Source organism: Zosterops lateralis (assembly GCF_965231275.1).
Source record: "Zosterops lateralis genome assembly, chromosome: 8".
Lineage (NCBI taxonomy): Eukaryota > Metazoa > Chordata > Aves > Passeriformes > Zosteropidae > Zosterops > Zosterops lateralis.
The window spans coordinates 15948573-15963622 of record NC_139768.1 but is presented as its reverse complement, the minus strand read 5'-3'; the positions used below and the strand labels follow the sequence as shown (position 1 = coordinate 15963622).

Below are 15050 nucleotides of genomic sequence, written 5' to 3'. Positions count from 1 at the left end.
ACCAGGTATTTCCTGTCTGTCCTTTCTCCAGTAAATGAGATGGAGATTTGGGCACTGAAGTTACCTTGGCATGCTGAAGTGATCTCTGCTTACAGAGTGCTGAGATGCTGTTTGGTTTTGTAACATGAACAATTAAATGCATAAGGGATATTCTCACTACAATTTCTGGTGAGATATCAACAAATATTGCAAACATCTTCAGTAGGTTATGGGAATATTTAGACTTATCCTTCAAACCATTGACAACAAGCTTCACCATGAACTCCGGGCTGAGGTAGAGAACTCCAGAGGATGAGTGGTCAAAACAAAATTAAGGTTGTGATATATCTTGTAATAATCCTAAACTTTGATGCCTGATGCATAACATGAATTATTGCATGAATTTCCTTGAAGGAACCTGCTTAGACTGGAGAAAGCTACAGAACAGCCAGTTCAAACCTCAGATAATTCCTTCAGTTGGAGAGTCAGGCAGATTGATGGGCACCACAAATGCACCCAGGCAATTGCTGGGGAAAGTCCTTTCTCTCCTCCTGTGCTTTTTGTTTTTAGGTCAGAGGACACATCTGCAGTGAGCTCCAGACAAGACAAAGAGATAATGAAACTCATCTTCAAGCAGAAAGCTAAACAAGACAGGCCACCAGTCAAACCTGGACCAGAAGAATGAGCAAGCAGTCTGTGCAGTCTAACACAGAACATACAGCTTTCTCTCTTGGGCCTCTGAGAAAGTTGAGAAATGCTCTCCCACCACGGCTAGAGCCAAGGCAGCACAGGACAGATTCCTGTAGTGCACCAACCATGAAAAATGCTACAACTTTCCTGTACTAAGAGACAAACACACTGGCAGCTCTTCATCATGACATGGGCTGAAATGTGTCATGACAGAAACATCATCTCTCCACCCTTTCAGCATACAAAGTTTCATCCTCAGAAATACTCAGTCGACCAAGATGCTGATGGGTCAGACATATTTAATAATTTTTCCTGCTCCCATCTTCTCCTTGCTCCCAACATCTCTGCAGCCACAGCCACATGAAGACATACCCCACATTTATTTGGCACCCTGCAGAAATTCAGCTGCAGGGTTCAGCAGTGAGAGCAGCTTTCAGCAAAAACTGTAAATATACTATTGCTTCCACCTTAACACAGTTCAAATGTTTTTTCATGGAAACAACAGAAAGGCACAGCTCCAACACCAAGGTCAGCCATTTCATCGAATTTCAAGTTTCCATCAAAGCAAAACAAAACATTTTTAAAACTTCAGAACAAAGCATAACAATGCTGCCAGAAATTTTCAAAAGCTCTTTTTAAAAGTAAACACCTAGTACGGAACAAATCAGTCCAAGGGTTTCAAGCTGACTTGTTCTAAGCTGAGCAAGCCAGACTGCTACAATAATGAACAGAATCAGAGGTGGGGTTACTAACAGTGACACTGTGATATAAACACCAAAAATAACCTGCCTTAACATATAAAACAAAGTGCCTTCAGTAAACCCATATTCTCATACACGTTCTCATCACCAAACCAATTGGAGGTTGGCTGCCTAAGTCCAAACCCTCTCACATTTCCTGTGATGCTCACAGCTTCTTTTCTGCCCTCTCCCTTACTGTTACAATATCCTTCAGTCTAAACAGTGGAATGATCTCCAGTTCCTCATAAAGAAATTAGAAGTTCTTCATGGTACTTAGCAGGAGTCACTCCCTAAAATTTCCTGCATCTTCCAGGAGGCCTAGGAAGTTTCCTTCCTGTTCTGAATGTGGAATTTTCAATAATAAAAAGTTATCCCAGGAAGGAGAGTTTCAAGTGAACTCAATGTTCACCAGATCTATTTTGTTAATATAGGAAGCCTTCAGGTAGTAAAATTAAATTCTCATTTCCTTGCCCTCCAACATCCTATTAATAGGCAAAGGTGGTTTTTTTTGTCCTGAAAAACAAAACAGTATGATCTGTGTGTTTTCTCTTAACAAACAAGGAGGGGGGGGAAATTGAAAGCATATGCAGTGTCTTCCTTCATAGATGCATGAAAATATCTCAAAGGTAGATAAAGACAGTATCTTTTTGGAGTCTAAAAGGGTTTGAATTCAGCCTGCAAAAGCATTATGCTGTAACTGATTAGCCCAACAATTCACTTGTGAAGGTATAAAAAGAAATCAATACTGACTGGACTTCTGTGATTTACATAGTAATTAGACTGTTCAGCACACGGTGAAACACAACTGTGATTTACATGAACATTTGGGTACATAAATACTGATAAAATACTGACTAGGTACAGAAAGCATTTCAGGCAAAAACAAGTAAGTGTATCCCACAGTATTAAGTGCTCATTGGGCATTTGGCTTGGAGGGAGAATAGAAGATGCTTGGGTTGGCCTGAAAAAATGCTGTAGAAACATTCCTATCCCTTCCATGAGGAAAGAGAAAGAAAGCAAAGGAGAGCTGAACAGTGTTAAAGATACTTTAAATTATTATTTCTACTATAATAGAATCTGGAGACATCCTTGTGCTGCACGCAAACACGTAATGAAAAACAGCATTTGCCAGCAAGTGATCAAACCGCAGATAAGACAGATGAAGAATGACTGAAAGGAAGTCCTGTATGCACAGGCCAGATTGTGCAAATGTGGGGGGGAAAGACACTTTAGGTAACTGGCCAAGCTTTAATCTGGGAAAGAAAAGGGTCCAGATCTCTCAAGACCCAGGTAATGGTTGACCTGCAGCATCATCTCTCTCAACAGACATTAACACAAAGAAGGAAGGAGCTGTGCTGAGTGACAAAAAAAAAGAAGGCATTTAGGATAGGCTGGTTTTCAGCCCTGAGGAAGACTCTCTATTCTCAAGATTTCTCAATGAGTGACAGATATTCTAAAGAGATTCCATTCCTCTTCCTTGAGGCATATTTGCCTGCCTCTTGCTGAAGTATGGCAGTACATGGACTACAGGCCCTTGAGGCAGAGGGACAATAGGGGAAAATGTGAGAGATCACTGAGCATTGTAACAGAAAGGTTTAACAAGCCTCAGTGGTGAACAGCTGGCAAGAGAGAATAGATTGTTGCAGATGTAAACCTTCCTGGTAAAAGGATCAAATAAAGAAACTTGTCCTGCTTCTGAATTAACTCAGCCTAAGGGAGTGAGGTTCCCATGCTGCAAAAACAAAAATTACTTCAACCATCTGAAGAATCTGCAGGCCATTTTGTTAAAGAAACTTCCTCAACAATTTGACTACTGAGATTTTAAATCAGCAACGTAACATCTCTCAAAACACAGCTATAAATACAATTGCTGCTGGATGCAGTCTTTCTTCTGATTTATAAACAAATAGCAAATATTTCTACTCACTGTATAGATCTGTTTCATCCAGAATTTCAGACTTGATGATCTCTTCAATCACATCTTCTAAAGTGACAATTCCCAGGACTTCATAAAAAGGGTCCCCTTCTCCTTCATTGTTTACTCTTTGCACTATAGCCAGGTGAGACTTGCCTGCAAGAAGACAGATCAGCAATTTAGACACTTTAGAAATTTCTGAATGATCAGAAATTATAGCAGAAGTAGAGACATGCAGGTATAAATAAAAAGACAAAAAATTTGTGTCAGGCTTCATGAAAAAAGGGGCAAAGCTTTAACAGATGTTTAAAATCTAATTTCTGTCTGAGACACACATTCCTGCATCACATAAATCCACCTAATGCCCTAAAAGAGAGCTAAAGAGATCAGTGTTATTGTTCTAATGTCTTTTCCAGCAAAACTGTTGCCCTGACATTGAATTCATCATATTATCTTGTTGTTCTGCTTCTTGTCTCATGCCTTGGCAGAGGAAGGCCAGGCTGGAGCCCTCCTCTGTAGCGAGATCCCATGGATGTTCTCCTCAAGCCTGGAAAAAACAGCAAAAATGACCAAACCACAGGAGCACAGGGACAGGATAGAGCTAGGGAGAAGTCAGCCCCATCCATCAGCTCCTCTTTTCCGCCTCTCTTCCTCAAAAATAATTTATTTATATATTCTCTATATGGGATGATGACCCCTTATTTAGGAATTAATTAATTAAAATATTCAAAGCAATTGTCTGATCAACTAAGAGAAAAGCAAAGACGAGATTTAGCAGTAGTTCTAAAGATTCCTGAGCTGTGCATCATTGACAGTGGATACCTAAAGTCCTTTCTGCCATAGGAATAATGATGGTAAAAATACCATCATCATGACCCTTCAAACTGGCCTTGATACCTTTGGTTGCCAGTTTCTCCAGTTGCCATTGAAAACCAGTCCTTTGTAAAGCTGCATCAATAATAGCATTAATTCAAAGGGTCCACCAAATGTAAGTGGCACTTTGCAGTACAAACACACAGACATCAATATGCTTTCTGAACTATCAGGAGGTAAGAAACAGTGTCTCACATTCTTCTTTGCTGGTCTCAAAAATTATACTTATCCCCAACTGTGGAATACAACCAAAATAGTTCAACTTTGCTTAGACCCCTTTATAGGCAATAATGTCTGCCTGTTTTAAGATTCAGATTATTAGACTAACAAGCATTTAAACTATTCCAACCCAGGCTTACTCATGCTTAAAGAATGAAAATATCCCGAACAAATTAGACGAGGGAGGAAAACTTATCAACTACTGATATAAACATTGCATCAGGTCAAGTCAATTCACTTTGGTAAGTTTTTCACATCTGCTTTCCCAGGGACCCAACATAAGCAGTTAAAAACAAATTCTTGGTGAATGCTGTCTGTCGAAAGTTAAATTCTTTTGCTATTCCCAGCTTGTGATCATTTAAAAGGAATTTTCCAAAGCAGGGTCTAATATTAGACTCAAAATGAAGTTTCCATTCCACTTAGGCGATATTCTCACCAAAGTAACTACTGCATAATCTGATTGTCTTGGAGCTACTCGTTTAGATGCAGATGGACATACTTTAAATACCAACTACACAGCACTGCTGAGTCTTATCTTGAGGAGACCTTATTCTACAGCAAATTAATAGAAAGATGATTCGTGATTTTTAAAGTATCAACATTCATATTGTACTGAAAGTCTTTCACTGTGCCAAGTTTTACAGGTTTTATTTTGCTGCATTCCTTGCAAGACTTCCAGCTCTTTCTACTGCTCAATGAACAGCATTAAAGTGACTTCATAAAAACAGGAAAGATTTAAGCACTATTATTACTGCAACTCCCCTGTAATATATTACTCCAATTATATCCTTTCAACATAGCAATGTTGAATAAGAACTGCAGCACCAAAAAACAAACAAGCAACTCTCCCAAAAACCAAAAAACAAACAAACAAAAAACAAAACAAAACAACCAGAAAAAAAAACCCCAAAACAAATAGACAGACAAAACAAATATTCTAATTTATCTCCCAGTGCCTGCTCATACATTAGTATATTTGCTTTCAAGACAAAAGACACAGCTCCTTCAAGAATGTTTCTATCACAGACCACAGCAGCTCAGTAGCACATGCTTATTCAGGTGCTAATTCCCCAGGATATCTGTTCTCACATATTACTAAGTGGCAAGATCTGTTCAAGTCAGTTAAATTAAAAACAACCAGCCAAACAAAAATTCCAAAAGACAATGCTATCAACTCGTGTTTCAGCTTTGATCAAAATCATCAAATTCCAGCCTTTTCCTCCACTTCTGCACTGCCTATGATAATGCTGAACTAGGTGATGAAATGTGAAATTTTGAAAAGGACAGTCTTTCTAACAATGGAGTCCTGAACACATCTAAAGTAATATCAGAGATTTAGGAAAATGGGATTGGGGAAGGACCTGAGGAGCTGACATACAATGAGAAGTTGTGCACAAGGTTCATCCACAAAACAAGTTGCGTGCCCTCCCCACCAGAGTGGTCCCCACCAAGAATTCAGTATCCCTAAAATATGTTATGTTCTCCTCATTTCAGCAGCTGCAGGACTCTGATCCAAGCAATAGCACCTAATATGAGCTGAGTGACCAAAATCTGTACCAGCTGCTGCTCTCTTAAGCAAAGTGAGCTGGGAAGACAGGAGTTATGGAGAGGTATCAGGCATTTTGCACTTTCTACAATGAAAAAGAAGGCTAGGAACACCTTTTTCTGGCTCTGTCATAATCTCTGATTTTAAGGTTTTTTTACTTATCACCCAAAGTATCAAGACCATTGAAACTTGTCATCATTGCTGGATTTTGGTGGGTAGCATCAATATTCAGTTCTGCCTTCATTATAAAATAAACTACATGCTACAGATGATTTATCTGCTGAGAAGAGATGAATTATCCACACACATGGTGACACTAACCTTTCTTCCCTCCTGACTGTCAGGTTTTCCTGTTCCAGACTTTCATCAACCCAACACTTGCTGGGGTCAGATGAATTTAAGCCAATCTAACAAGCTGCCCCTAAAAGTCTGCCTTTTGTTCCCAAGTTTTCTCTTTCCTTTCTGCCAGCTCCAATGCTCACAAAATTATTTGGTGAGACAGATCAGATCCGAAAATTACATTTCTTGCGTCTTTGCAAGATAATTTTGACCTAGATCCAATAATTTGCAAGAAATCACCAGACAGTGGAACACACATCAGAAGTGGTGACAGAGATGTTAAGAAGATGCATTCCCAGACTGGCTGCCCTCTCACCACAGAAGACTGCAAAATATCCTGCACGTATGGGAGTAATCAAGACATAAAAGGTTAAAGGAAAAGCTAGGAGTGCAAAAACCTCTTTATACATAGTGAAAGAGCACAACACAGCATGTGCTCAACTGTAAAAGTGGCCCGTAAGTAAAATAATGACTCCTCTGAGTGTTTGAAACATAAATTGGCTACAGCTTTATTCAAAGACTTTATTGGACCACTGGCAACTGTCATACTATTTTATTCAACTGAAAAAGAGAGGTTTCAGCTTGTATTTCCACTGCTAAAGACATACAATACACATCCAGTACGGAGCCGGATAAAATAAACATCCAGCAGGTAAAAAAATCTGGATATAATATTCCTAGAGCTTTGAGAGCAGAACACAAATAAAACAAAGAAAACAGGTGTATGGGAAGTTCTGCACTTCGCTGATTTTCTGGCCACAGTCTCTAACCATACTTCATAGATGACATTAATGCTACTTTAATCCCTTGTTTTAGGTGTGGATACAATGAGATTTAGCAAGCGGGCAAGCAAGCAAGTTTAGCTCTGCAAAACTGCCAGATCTGACAATCAAGGCAGAAATGTGATATGTGACCCACAACTCCTCTGTGGGCACAGGCAGGCAGCATTTGCTTTTTGCCTCAGCTTCTCCCCTGTACAGTGACACCACCAAGGGCTGAGGCACCAGTTGTGACAAATGTCAGTCTCACAGTTACATGCACAGGCAACTAAAGCACCAAGCAGTTTTGGTAAATATAAATCCAGTCTCATCCCATTGCTCAAAGCCCTGCAGCTGAGCTTAGATTTTGCTCTGTAGAACTTCTGATTAATTTATTAAGCTAATTAAGAAACATGAAGATGTTAAATCCGTATGAGTAAGTGAACTCAGAATGAGCTTCTGGGAGTCCATGTGATTTACTGATCACACAGAACAGAACTGGAAGACAGAAATGCTTGAAATACTCATTCTCTTACTGTACCAGGACAATTTCTTGAAAAATATGTCATGGGGGAAAATTCTCCCTTTGATCCTGAGGCATTTATATGTCTAGAGCAAGGACCTCAAGATTACTGTCATGCAGTTCACAAACCAGAGATGAAAACATCTCTCCAAGATCTGCTCTGGTCAGTCACAAGATCCTGACTCTATGAACAGTTTTGCCATTTCAATGGAGCTGTACCCACCCCACTCTCACAGGTCACTTCCCCACAGAAGGCAGAAGAAATGGGATGACAGACACATTATGGAGTTCAATAAATGCAAATGCAAAGTAATAAACCTGGTACAAAATAACCCCATGTGCTGGCACTGGGGACTGACTGACTGGGTGCAAACACTCCAGGAGTCAGCAGCGTGTCCCTGCAGCTATGAAAAGGAGCTGTGTGCTGATGTCAGCACACGTGCAGCTGGCACGTCAAGGGAATGGATTATTCCTCTCTATTTGACATCTGTGAAACCATAAATGCAGCACTGGCATTCAGTTTGAGGTTCTCCAGTACAAGAAAGACATCAAGAAACTGAAACAGTTTCGGTAGATGGATCCTAAGATGAGCTGGGGGTGGAGCCCATGATGCACAAGGAAAAGCAGAGAGCACTGCATTGGTTGAGTCTTGCAAAGAAAAGGCTAAAAAAGAAAGGACTTAGAAGTCTTTCTGCACCTCGTAGTAGGCTACAGAGAACACAAAACTAAAGTCCTTTGAGCTAGAGACTGATGGGATGAGAGACAAACACAAATTTCAAACATGGAAACTCTATTTCATTTAAATAATGAAAACTTGTTCCTCACAAGGGGTGGTTAAACCCTGGAAAGGGACCCAGAGGGGCAGTGAAATCTCCAGCTCTGGAGGTATTCAAAACTCAGTGACCTGAACCAACTTCAAACGTGGCTGCTCCAAAGAGGGGGTTGGACCAGATGACCTCCAGAAGTCCCTTCCTACATCATCCAGTGATTTTAAGAGACTTTGATGGGAGGTCTGGCTGAAATTGCAGGCCAAACTTCATTGCTGTATTTTCATTCCTGAATTTCTAAAAAAAACCTGCCAAGCTTCAGTACATAAGGATATATAAAGACAGCAAGTTTTACTGATCTGGAATGCCACAATCTGGCCTTGCATGTGACCAAATGTAATAACAAAACAATACCACTAGCCAGACTATACTGCAGGAAATGACCATTCTGCTGCCATAGCTTTAGAGCAAACACAGGTTCCCAGGAATGACTGATCCAACAGCAAATCTGTAACTTAAGGGCTCTAAGCAGTGAGCCACAACCTCCAGTGATATGTATAAGCTTACACTATGAGAAAGAAACTTGAAATGCCTCTATTTCTGAAGGAGGTTTATGAACTCAGTAACTGGGAAGATTTGTAGGTGGTATTTCCCACCTGCAAGCAGCAGATCTCCCTAAAGGCCCCTGGTTTCCATAAAAAAATAAATTAAAAAAAACCCCAAAAATCAGTGTTAAATCAAAGCTGTGGTAGACATTTATAAAACAGAAGATTCTTGTTAAGTCAGTTTGTGGTAAAACAAGAATCAGGGTAGTCCATTTTTGTTAAAACCAGTAATCTGAGTCTGTTTGCTGTTGGTTAGTGCCCTGGAAAATTAAGCCATAGCCTGTTTAATATGCCTTCAATGGCATGGAGAAAAATCCCATGCAGTGTTTAGCTGCCCTTGAATTTGCTAACTAACAATCTGTGCTTCTGAAAAATCTCCTTATTTAATCTTACAGGACTGTTTTTGTTTTGACTGATTTGTCCAAAGGTAAACACTGGTCTGTCAGTGAGATTCAGAGGTTCAACAACACATTATTCAAAACAATCAATTTTAAAACGTGTTGTATAATTTATCCATTAAAAATAACTCTCTCTGGAGTAGCCCTGGCTTGCAAGCAATTATACCAAAGTAAAAAAAAAGTGTTTTTCTAAATTTCTTCTCTGCACAACAGTTCAAGGACATTAAATCTCCCTTCTATTAGCAGAAATTTGCATTCATGCTCTTTGCTTTTTCACTTTGATTATTTTCAGTGGGGCAATCAGACTGCTACTTTCTCCAAACACACACACACAAACTGGTGCACACTGTCTTTGGGTTCATAACACAACACCATTCACAAAAACAAGAGAAACCCAAAACTTCTGCAAAAACATAATCTAGGTTTAGACTAGGCTTTTTACATCCTGCTCTTTTCAGCAGCAAAACATATAATTTTTAATATATATTTGGGAAGGGAACCTGATAACTAACATTCATTTAATTCAGCCACATGAAAACCATCCAGACCCTCAAAGGAAATAAGTGAAAGTATCAGCACAACCACTGGGAATACAGTGATTCTCCTTTAAACCAGAGAGCTCAGTCTCATGCAAACATTAACTAGAAACCACAGCAGCCTTCACAGGAAAATAAAAAAGTAGCTCTTTAAATAGACTCTTTGTGTTAAAGTCCATTTAGTGGGAGGACACCAAAAAAAGCAAAAATCAGGGAGAGTTTCAGAATGACTTCCTGACAGTGAATTGTATTTGTAAGGAATACTTTCCCAAGGGAAACGGCAGAAGCTCAGTTACTTGCAGCTTTGAAAACTTGACTGGACAAAGCTCCTAGAAAGGACTCAATAATTCTGCAGTGCCCTGTGGCAGATGGAAGAGAAGCAATGAGCTAACATTTTCCATCTACACCAGCCTATCAGTCAGTGTAGGCACTCCAACTCAACTGCTGCTGCCTTCCCTTCAATCCCTTCTGGTAGGACCTTGGTGAGACACACACTGAGACAAACTTAATTTGCTTTGCTGCTGCTTCTAAACGTGAAAGCACAGCTCTAGAAACCTGCAGCTTTTACCTGCAACTGAATCGAACCTGGCAACCAACTCGGATCAGAAGCTGGGAAGTCTCCATAGGTACATGAGTAAAAGAAATTAGCTGAGAACCAGAAATAATTTGAGTGAAAGGAAAAAATATAATTTCAACTCAGAGCACTGCTGTCAGAGCAGAAATCTTAGGGAAGAATCAGATGTGTGAATATTTAGGGAAAACTATTACAAGGTGTAGGCAGGCATCACAAATGAAATTGAAAAGTGGAGAGAAAAAGTTTCAGAAACTCATTGAACATTACTAATGACTTTGGTGCTATGAACAGCATGACAATGCTTCCCAATCAAGCAGTGCTTTTGCAGTAGGGAATTTGTGCTGAATATAGCTGGGGTTAACAAAAACCAGGGTCCACGAGGGTGTAAAACACACACCACCAGCTGGGCTGCTCTCACGGTTGGCCAGAACTCTGAGTTCGGCCCAGTAAATGAACAAACACAAGCTGCTTCCCAAAACTGGAAGTGCTTTTCTGTCTTTGAGAGGTAACCACTGGATCTGAAGTAGGAGGAAGAGAAGGAAAACCTAACACTTGAGAAAGAAACCTCTCCCAAAACCAAAGTATTTTTGGACACCTGTCAGAGGCTCTAACCTGAGTACAGGGTTGTGACACCAGGACACTGGTGGCTTGAGATGAGAAATAGGGTGGAAGTTTAAAAACAAAATTAAGGAACCACTTCAGAAGTGCAGCAAACTAAAGCTGAGAGAAGAAGTGGCAACAAGAAGAGAAAATACTGAATCTGGAGAGAGGCCTAGGACTATTCGGACTGACACAGAATAAAAAAGTTCGGATAAAATTTAAGGCAAGCAAACAGAATATTGAAGTCATTCTTGGCCATGGTTCAAGTCTTTCACACCGGATTCAAAAGATACTGAAGTGTGACTTATGCTGATGTGATTTCCCCTGTGCCTTCACTTCCCAAGGCAAGTAATGACCTTTTGGAAAGAAGTGCAAGAAATGCATCTCCTTACTGACTTGCACCTCCACAGCATGAGAAATCAGGAATTTTTTTTAGTGTTCAAGCACCCTAAAAAGGAGCCATACTAATTTTATTACTTCACTGTTTGTTCAAGATTGTCCTACTGATTTCAGCATTCCTTCAGGGATGAAGAGCAGGCAATGGCCAGCAGAAGTGTCGCCAGCAGAGGGAGTGCAAAACCTTGGGTTTGCTGAGCTCCAAGCTCCAGGTCCTCCCCAGACCTCAGTCCAGCAGATGGAAAGAAGGGGTCCTGGATTCTGGCATCGGTGGTGCCTGGCTGCTGGCTGGATGCTGAATCCTTTGAGAGATGTGTCCTTCAGCCTAAAACCCACGGCAATGACCCCTGTTCAGCATCTCCTCCTGCAGCTTTGCATTGCTGCTATGACTTGTCCCACCCCAACTTCCTCCACCTTCCCTGCCCTAGGGGGAGACAATTTCTTGAGCCTTTTATAAGGGCTCAGGAGAGAAACTGTCACCTCCTTAGTCTCCTCCAGTCCACAGGCTGCTACCACAAACCAAGAGTTAATCCACTTAATGAAAACAAGAACATCAAGAGATGTATGTTTATGAGCAGCAAAAATAGCAATCCAAAACAATAATGAACTCGGATGACTTTGATGTTCAGGTAACCAAAACACAACACCAAAAGAAACAACAGCCTTGTTCTGTATCACTGCAGCCAAAAATCCTACTGATCTAATCCATCCTTCTAATCCTCCCTCCCTCAATTCCTAGAACACACTGGGTTTAATTCACAGAGCTTCTAGATTTTGGCATCTACACCATGGGATTTTAAATTTGACAAAGGTAAAGTACTAGAAGGCACAACAGACACATGTTTGGACATTAGGAGAAGGTTAGCTGAGGCCAGCATGCTTACATAAGGACCTAAACTGTGCTGAAAGCAAAGAGCATGAGCTGAAAAGGAAGAGCAGCATCTTGGGGCTGTGGATCATGAAAGGAGTTTGGGGCTGGATATACTTTTTTTTTTTTTTTTTTTTTTTTTTTTTTTTTTTTTTTGTAATCATCATCAGCTCCTATAGTTTACTTTTAGTTCACTACTTAGGATACAAATTTAAAAAGGTTCTTGTGTTACCAGCATCTTAGTTCATTAATATTCTATTTTAATGACTTGTTTTACTTCAGGCCATTTGTATCACATGGAGTTTGCAATTCCAGCAGCTCCAAACCCAGCCTGGTCGATGGCGCCATCAGATTTTTCAAGCTCAATGCAAGGCTTTCAAATTTATATTGTGGCAGAAGCCAGGGGAAGATCAACAAAAAGGTACCCTGTTAACTTTCTAAATTGGTGACACCACCTTCATCCAGCAGGGTCTGTACAAGCCCGAGAGCACTCAGAGTGTGTGCACTGCCACAGTGCCCGAAGCTGTGGGATAAACACACCCCCAAAACCAGACCAGTGACCTTGACTTTGCACGAGCGCAGGATCGGGGCCACGTGAGCTCTGACACTGCACGTTTGTTTCTCTGGAGCGCAACACGGGCACAGGGATCCACACGCTGCCATTACAGAGCACTGTGCAGCACAACACCAAGGGCACTGCAGCAATCTGCAGGCACCAGAAACACAGACACCTTCTCCCACTGACTTTTACTTTGGGTCAGGTCCCATTGAGGGTAGCGCTGCAGGAAGAGATGCCACAAAACTGTGCTTCACAATGGCAGCAAATTCAAGGGGAAGGGGGAATATCCTCCGGCTGCAAAGTGACTCTTTTGAAAACTAAAGGTATGGCACACCTAAATGTAGAGAAGTGCCAAGATAGACCCAAAGTTACAGAACCGAGAACTTCACAGGAGCAACCGATTTAAACTTTCATAGGTCACATTTTCACTTTGCTTTGGTGCAATTTTAGCTCATGATCACAGCTGGATCCAGATCCATGCCTCTTCATCGAGAACACGTACACAGCAACTGGTATGGATGTTGGGGAAGGAGTAATTTAAGCCACCCAAAAACCCCCAAAACATACTGGAATTGTCTGACATCAAAGCAGAAAGACAGAAGAGCACCTGTGATTTCAAAACTGGGCATCACAGATACCTAAATGCCTGCAAACTGCAGGTTTTTTGCAAAATAATAATACAATAATATACGGAGAAGGGGGAAACCCCTAATATTGCACTTTGCTAAGGATTTAAGTAGACCTTGTGTTACTTTTAAAGCACATCACACAAAGAAGCTGAAAGAATTGGTTCAAATGCTAACTCATCACCCTCAGGAAAAGGAAAGATTACAGAAAACTGCCTTGTTTGAAAGAATGACAATTCTAATGGTAGATCTGAATGCATTCTTACTCTTTTCCAAGAACAAATGTAAATTGCCTTGCTTTGTTCCTAGGAGTTATCAATTACTCAGAAATGTAAGATTTTCAAGTGAATTAGTAATACAACATCATCTTTTCAACTACACAAGGCAAGATTAATTTTCTGAAAAATGGCACTACTGGATCATATTTTAGAAATGGGAACTTCAAAGACCAATCTCCGTGGCAATTAAGCTATTGATATTTTTAATTACTGACGTGATATATAAACTTCTTAAAGTTTCCTTTTGTGAACAACCATTTAATTAGTGTTTTTTTGGGCCACCCTGCATAGCCCTCTGGTAGGCTGAGTTTCTCCAGAGCTCTTGAAGGAGGAAGGAAGCCTCTCAGATAAGACAGCAAAGCCCTGCTCAATCAGCAAGAGCCACTGGAAGAATTGGAGATAAGGGGAAGTGAGAGCCTTGCCCCTGAGCAAAAAGACACTGGAGATAAATGAAGAGGAGAAAAAGGAATCCTAAAAGATTGAATTTGTGAACTTGCCACTTGCTGTTTTTGCTGTGATGAAGAGTCTCTTTGCTCCAGAAGACTAAATCAGGATTGCTTCAACAGTTTTCCAACTGCTGGGTAGTGATGACAGGGGATGACATGTGACTCACACCTACAGTACAATATTATTCAAATTCTCCTTGTCAAATATTTACATGAAGTGAAGAGCTGTAATATTTTAGTGACATAACAAGAATTCTGTGAGAATAGTATTTCTTCCATGATGCTTAGCTCAGAGAAGATGTAGCAGAGACAGTCTTGTTTTCTTTATTATTCAGCAGAAGTCTTTATCATTACTTTAGCCCCATCCAAAACTAATCTGAATGTATTTGCTCACAAATAATCTAAATACCAGCTTTAATATCCCTGACTTCTGAGACTGTTTATTTTGACAAATTTATTCCAGAACAAGCTTTGTGGCATAACGTCTCATAGGGAATGAATGGGGTTATTGATCTAAGCAGAACACTTTTTAATTTAATCTCCTCCGGCAAGGGACAGATCTCTACTGTCTTTTTAAGACTGTTCACCTTTGTTTTTAAATGTGTGTGTTAGAGCATCTCTCTGATTTTGCCTAAGCCCAATACTTAGAGCTGTCTAAGCTCTTACACTAACACCATGTAATAGCAGTGCAGCCAGGTATCTCAGGACAGCAAGAGCTCACAAGTGTCTGTGTGAATCACCTGGTACACACAGCTTGGATCTGTTCACAGGATGTACTCAACGACTCCTGCAACACTAAAAAGAGTTACAGTGAA

The 15050-nt window shown here is 40.4% G+C and overlaps 1 protein-coding gene across 1 annotated transcript in view; it reads right to left on the bottom strand.

Annotated features, from left to right (window-relative positions):
- The window catches only part of CNNM2 (cyclin and CBS domain divalent metal cation transport mediator 2), a gene marked incomplete at its 5' end in the record, with an annotated part of 116159 nt that overhangs the window by 24237 nt on the left and 76872 nt on the right, over window positions 1–15050 (bottom strand). The window contains one exon of the mRNA XM_083865991.1: window positions 3337–3480. Coding sequence (XP_083722117.1) covers window positions 3337–3480 — 144 coding nt within the window. The remainder of the gene's footprint in view (window positions 1–3336; window positions 3481–15050) is intronic.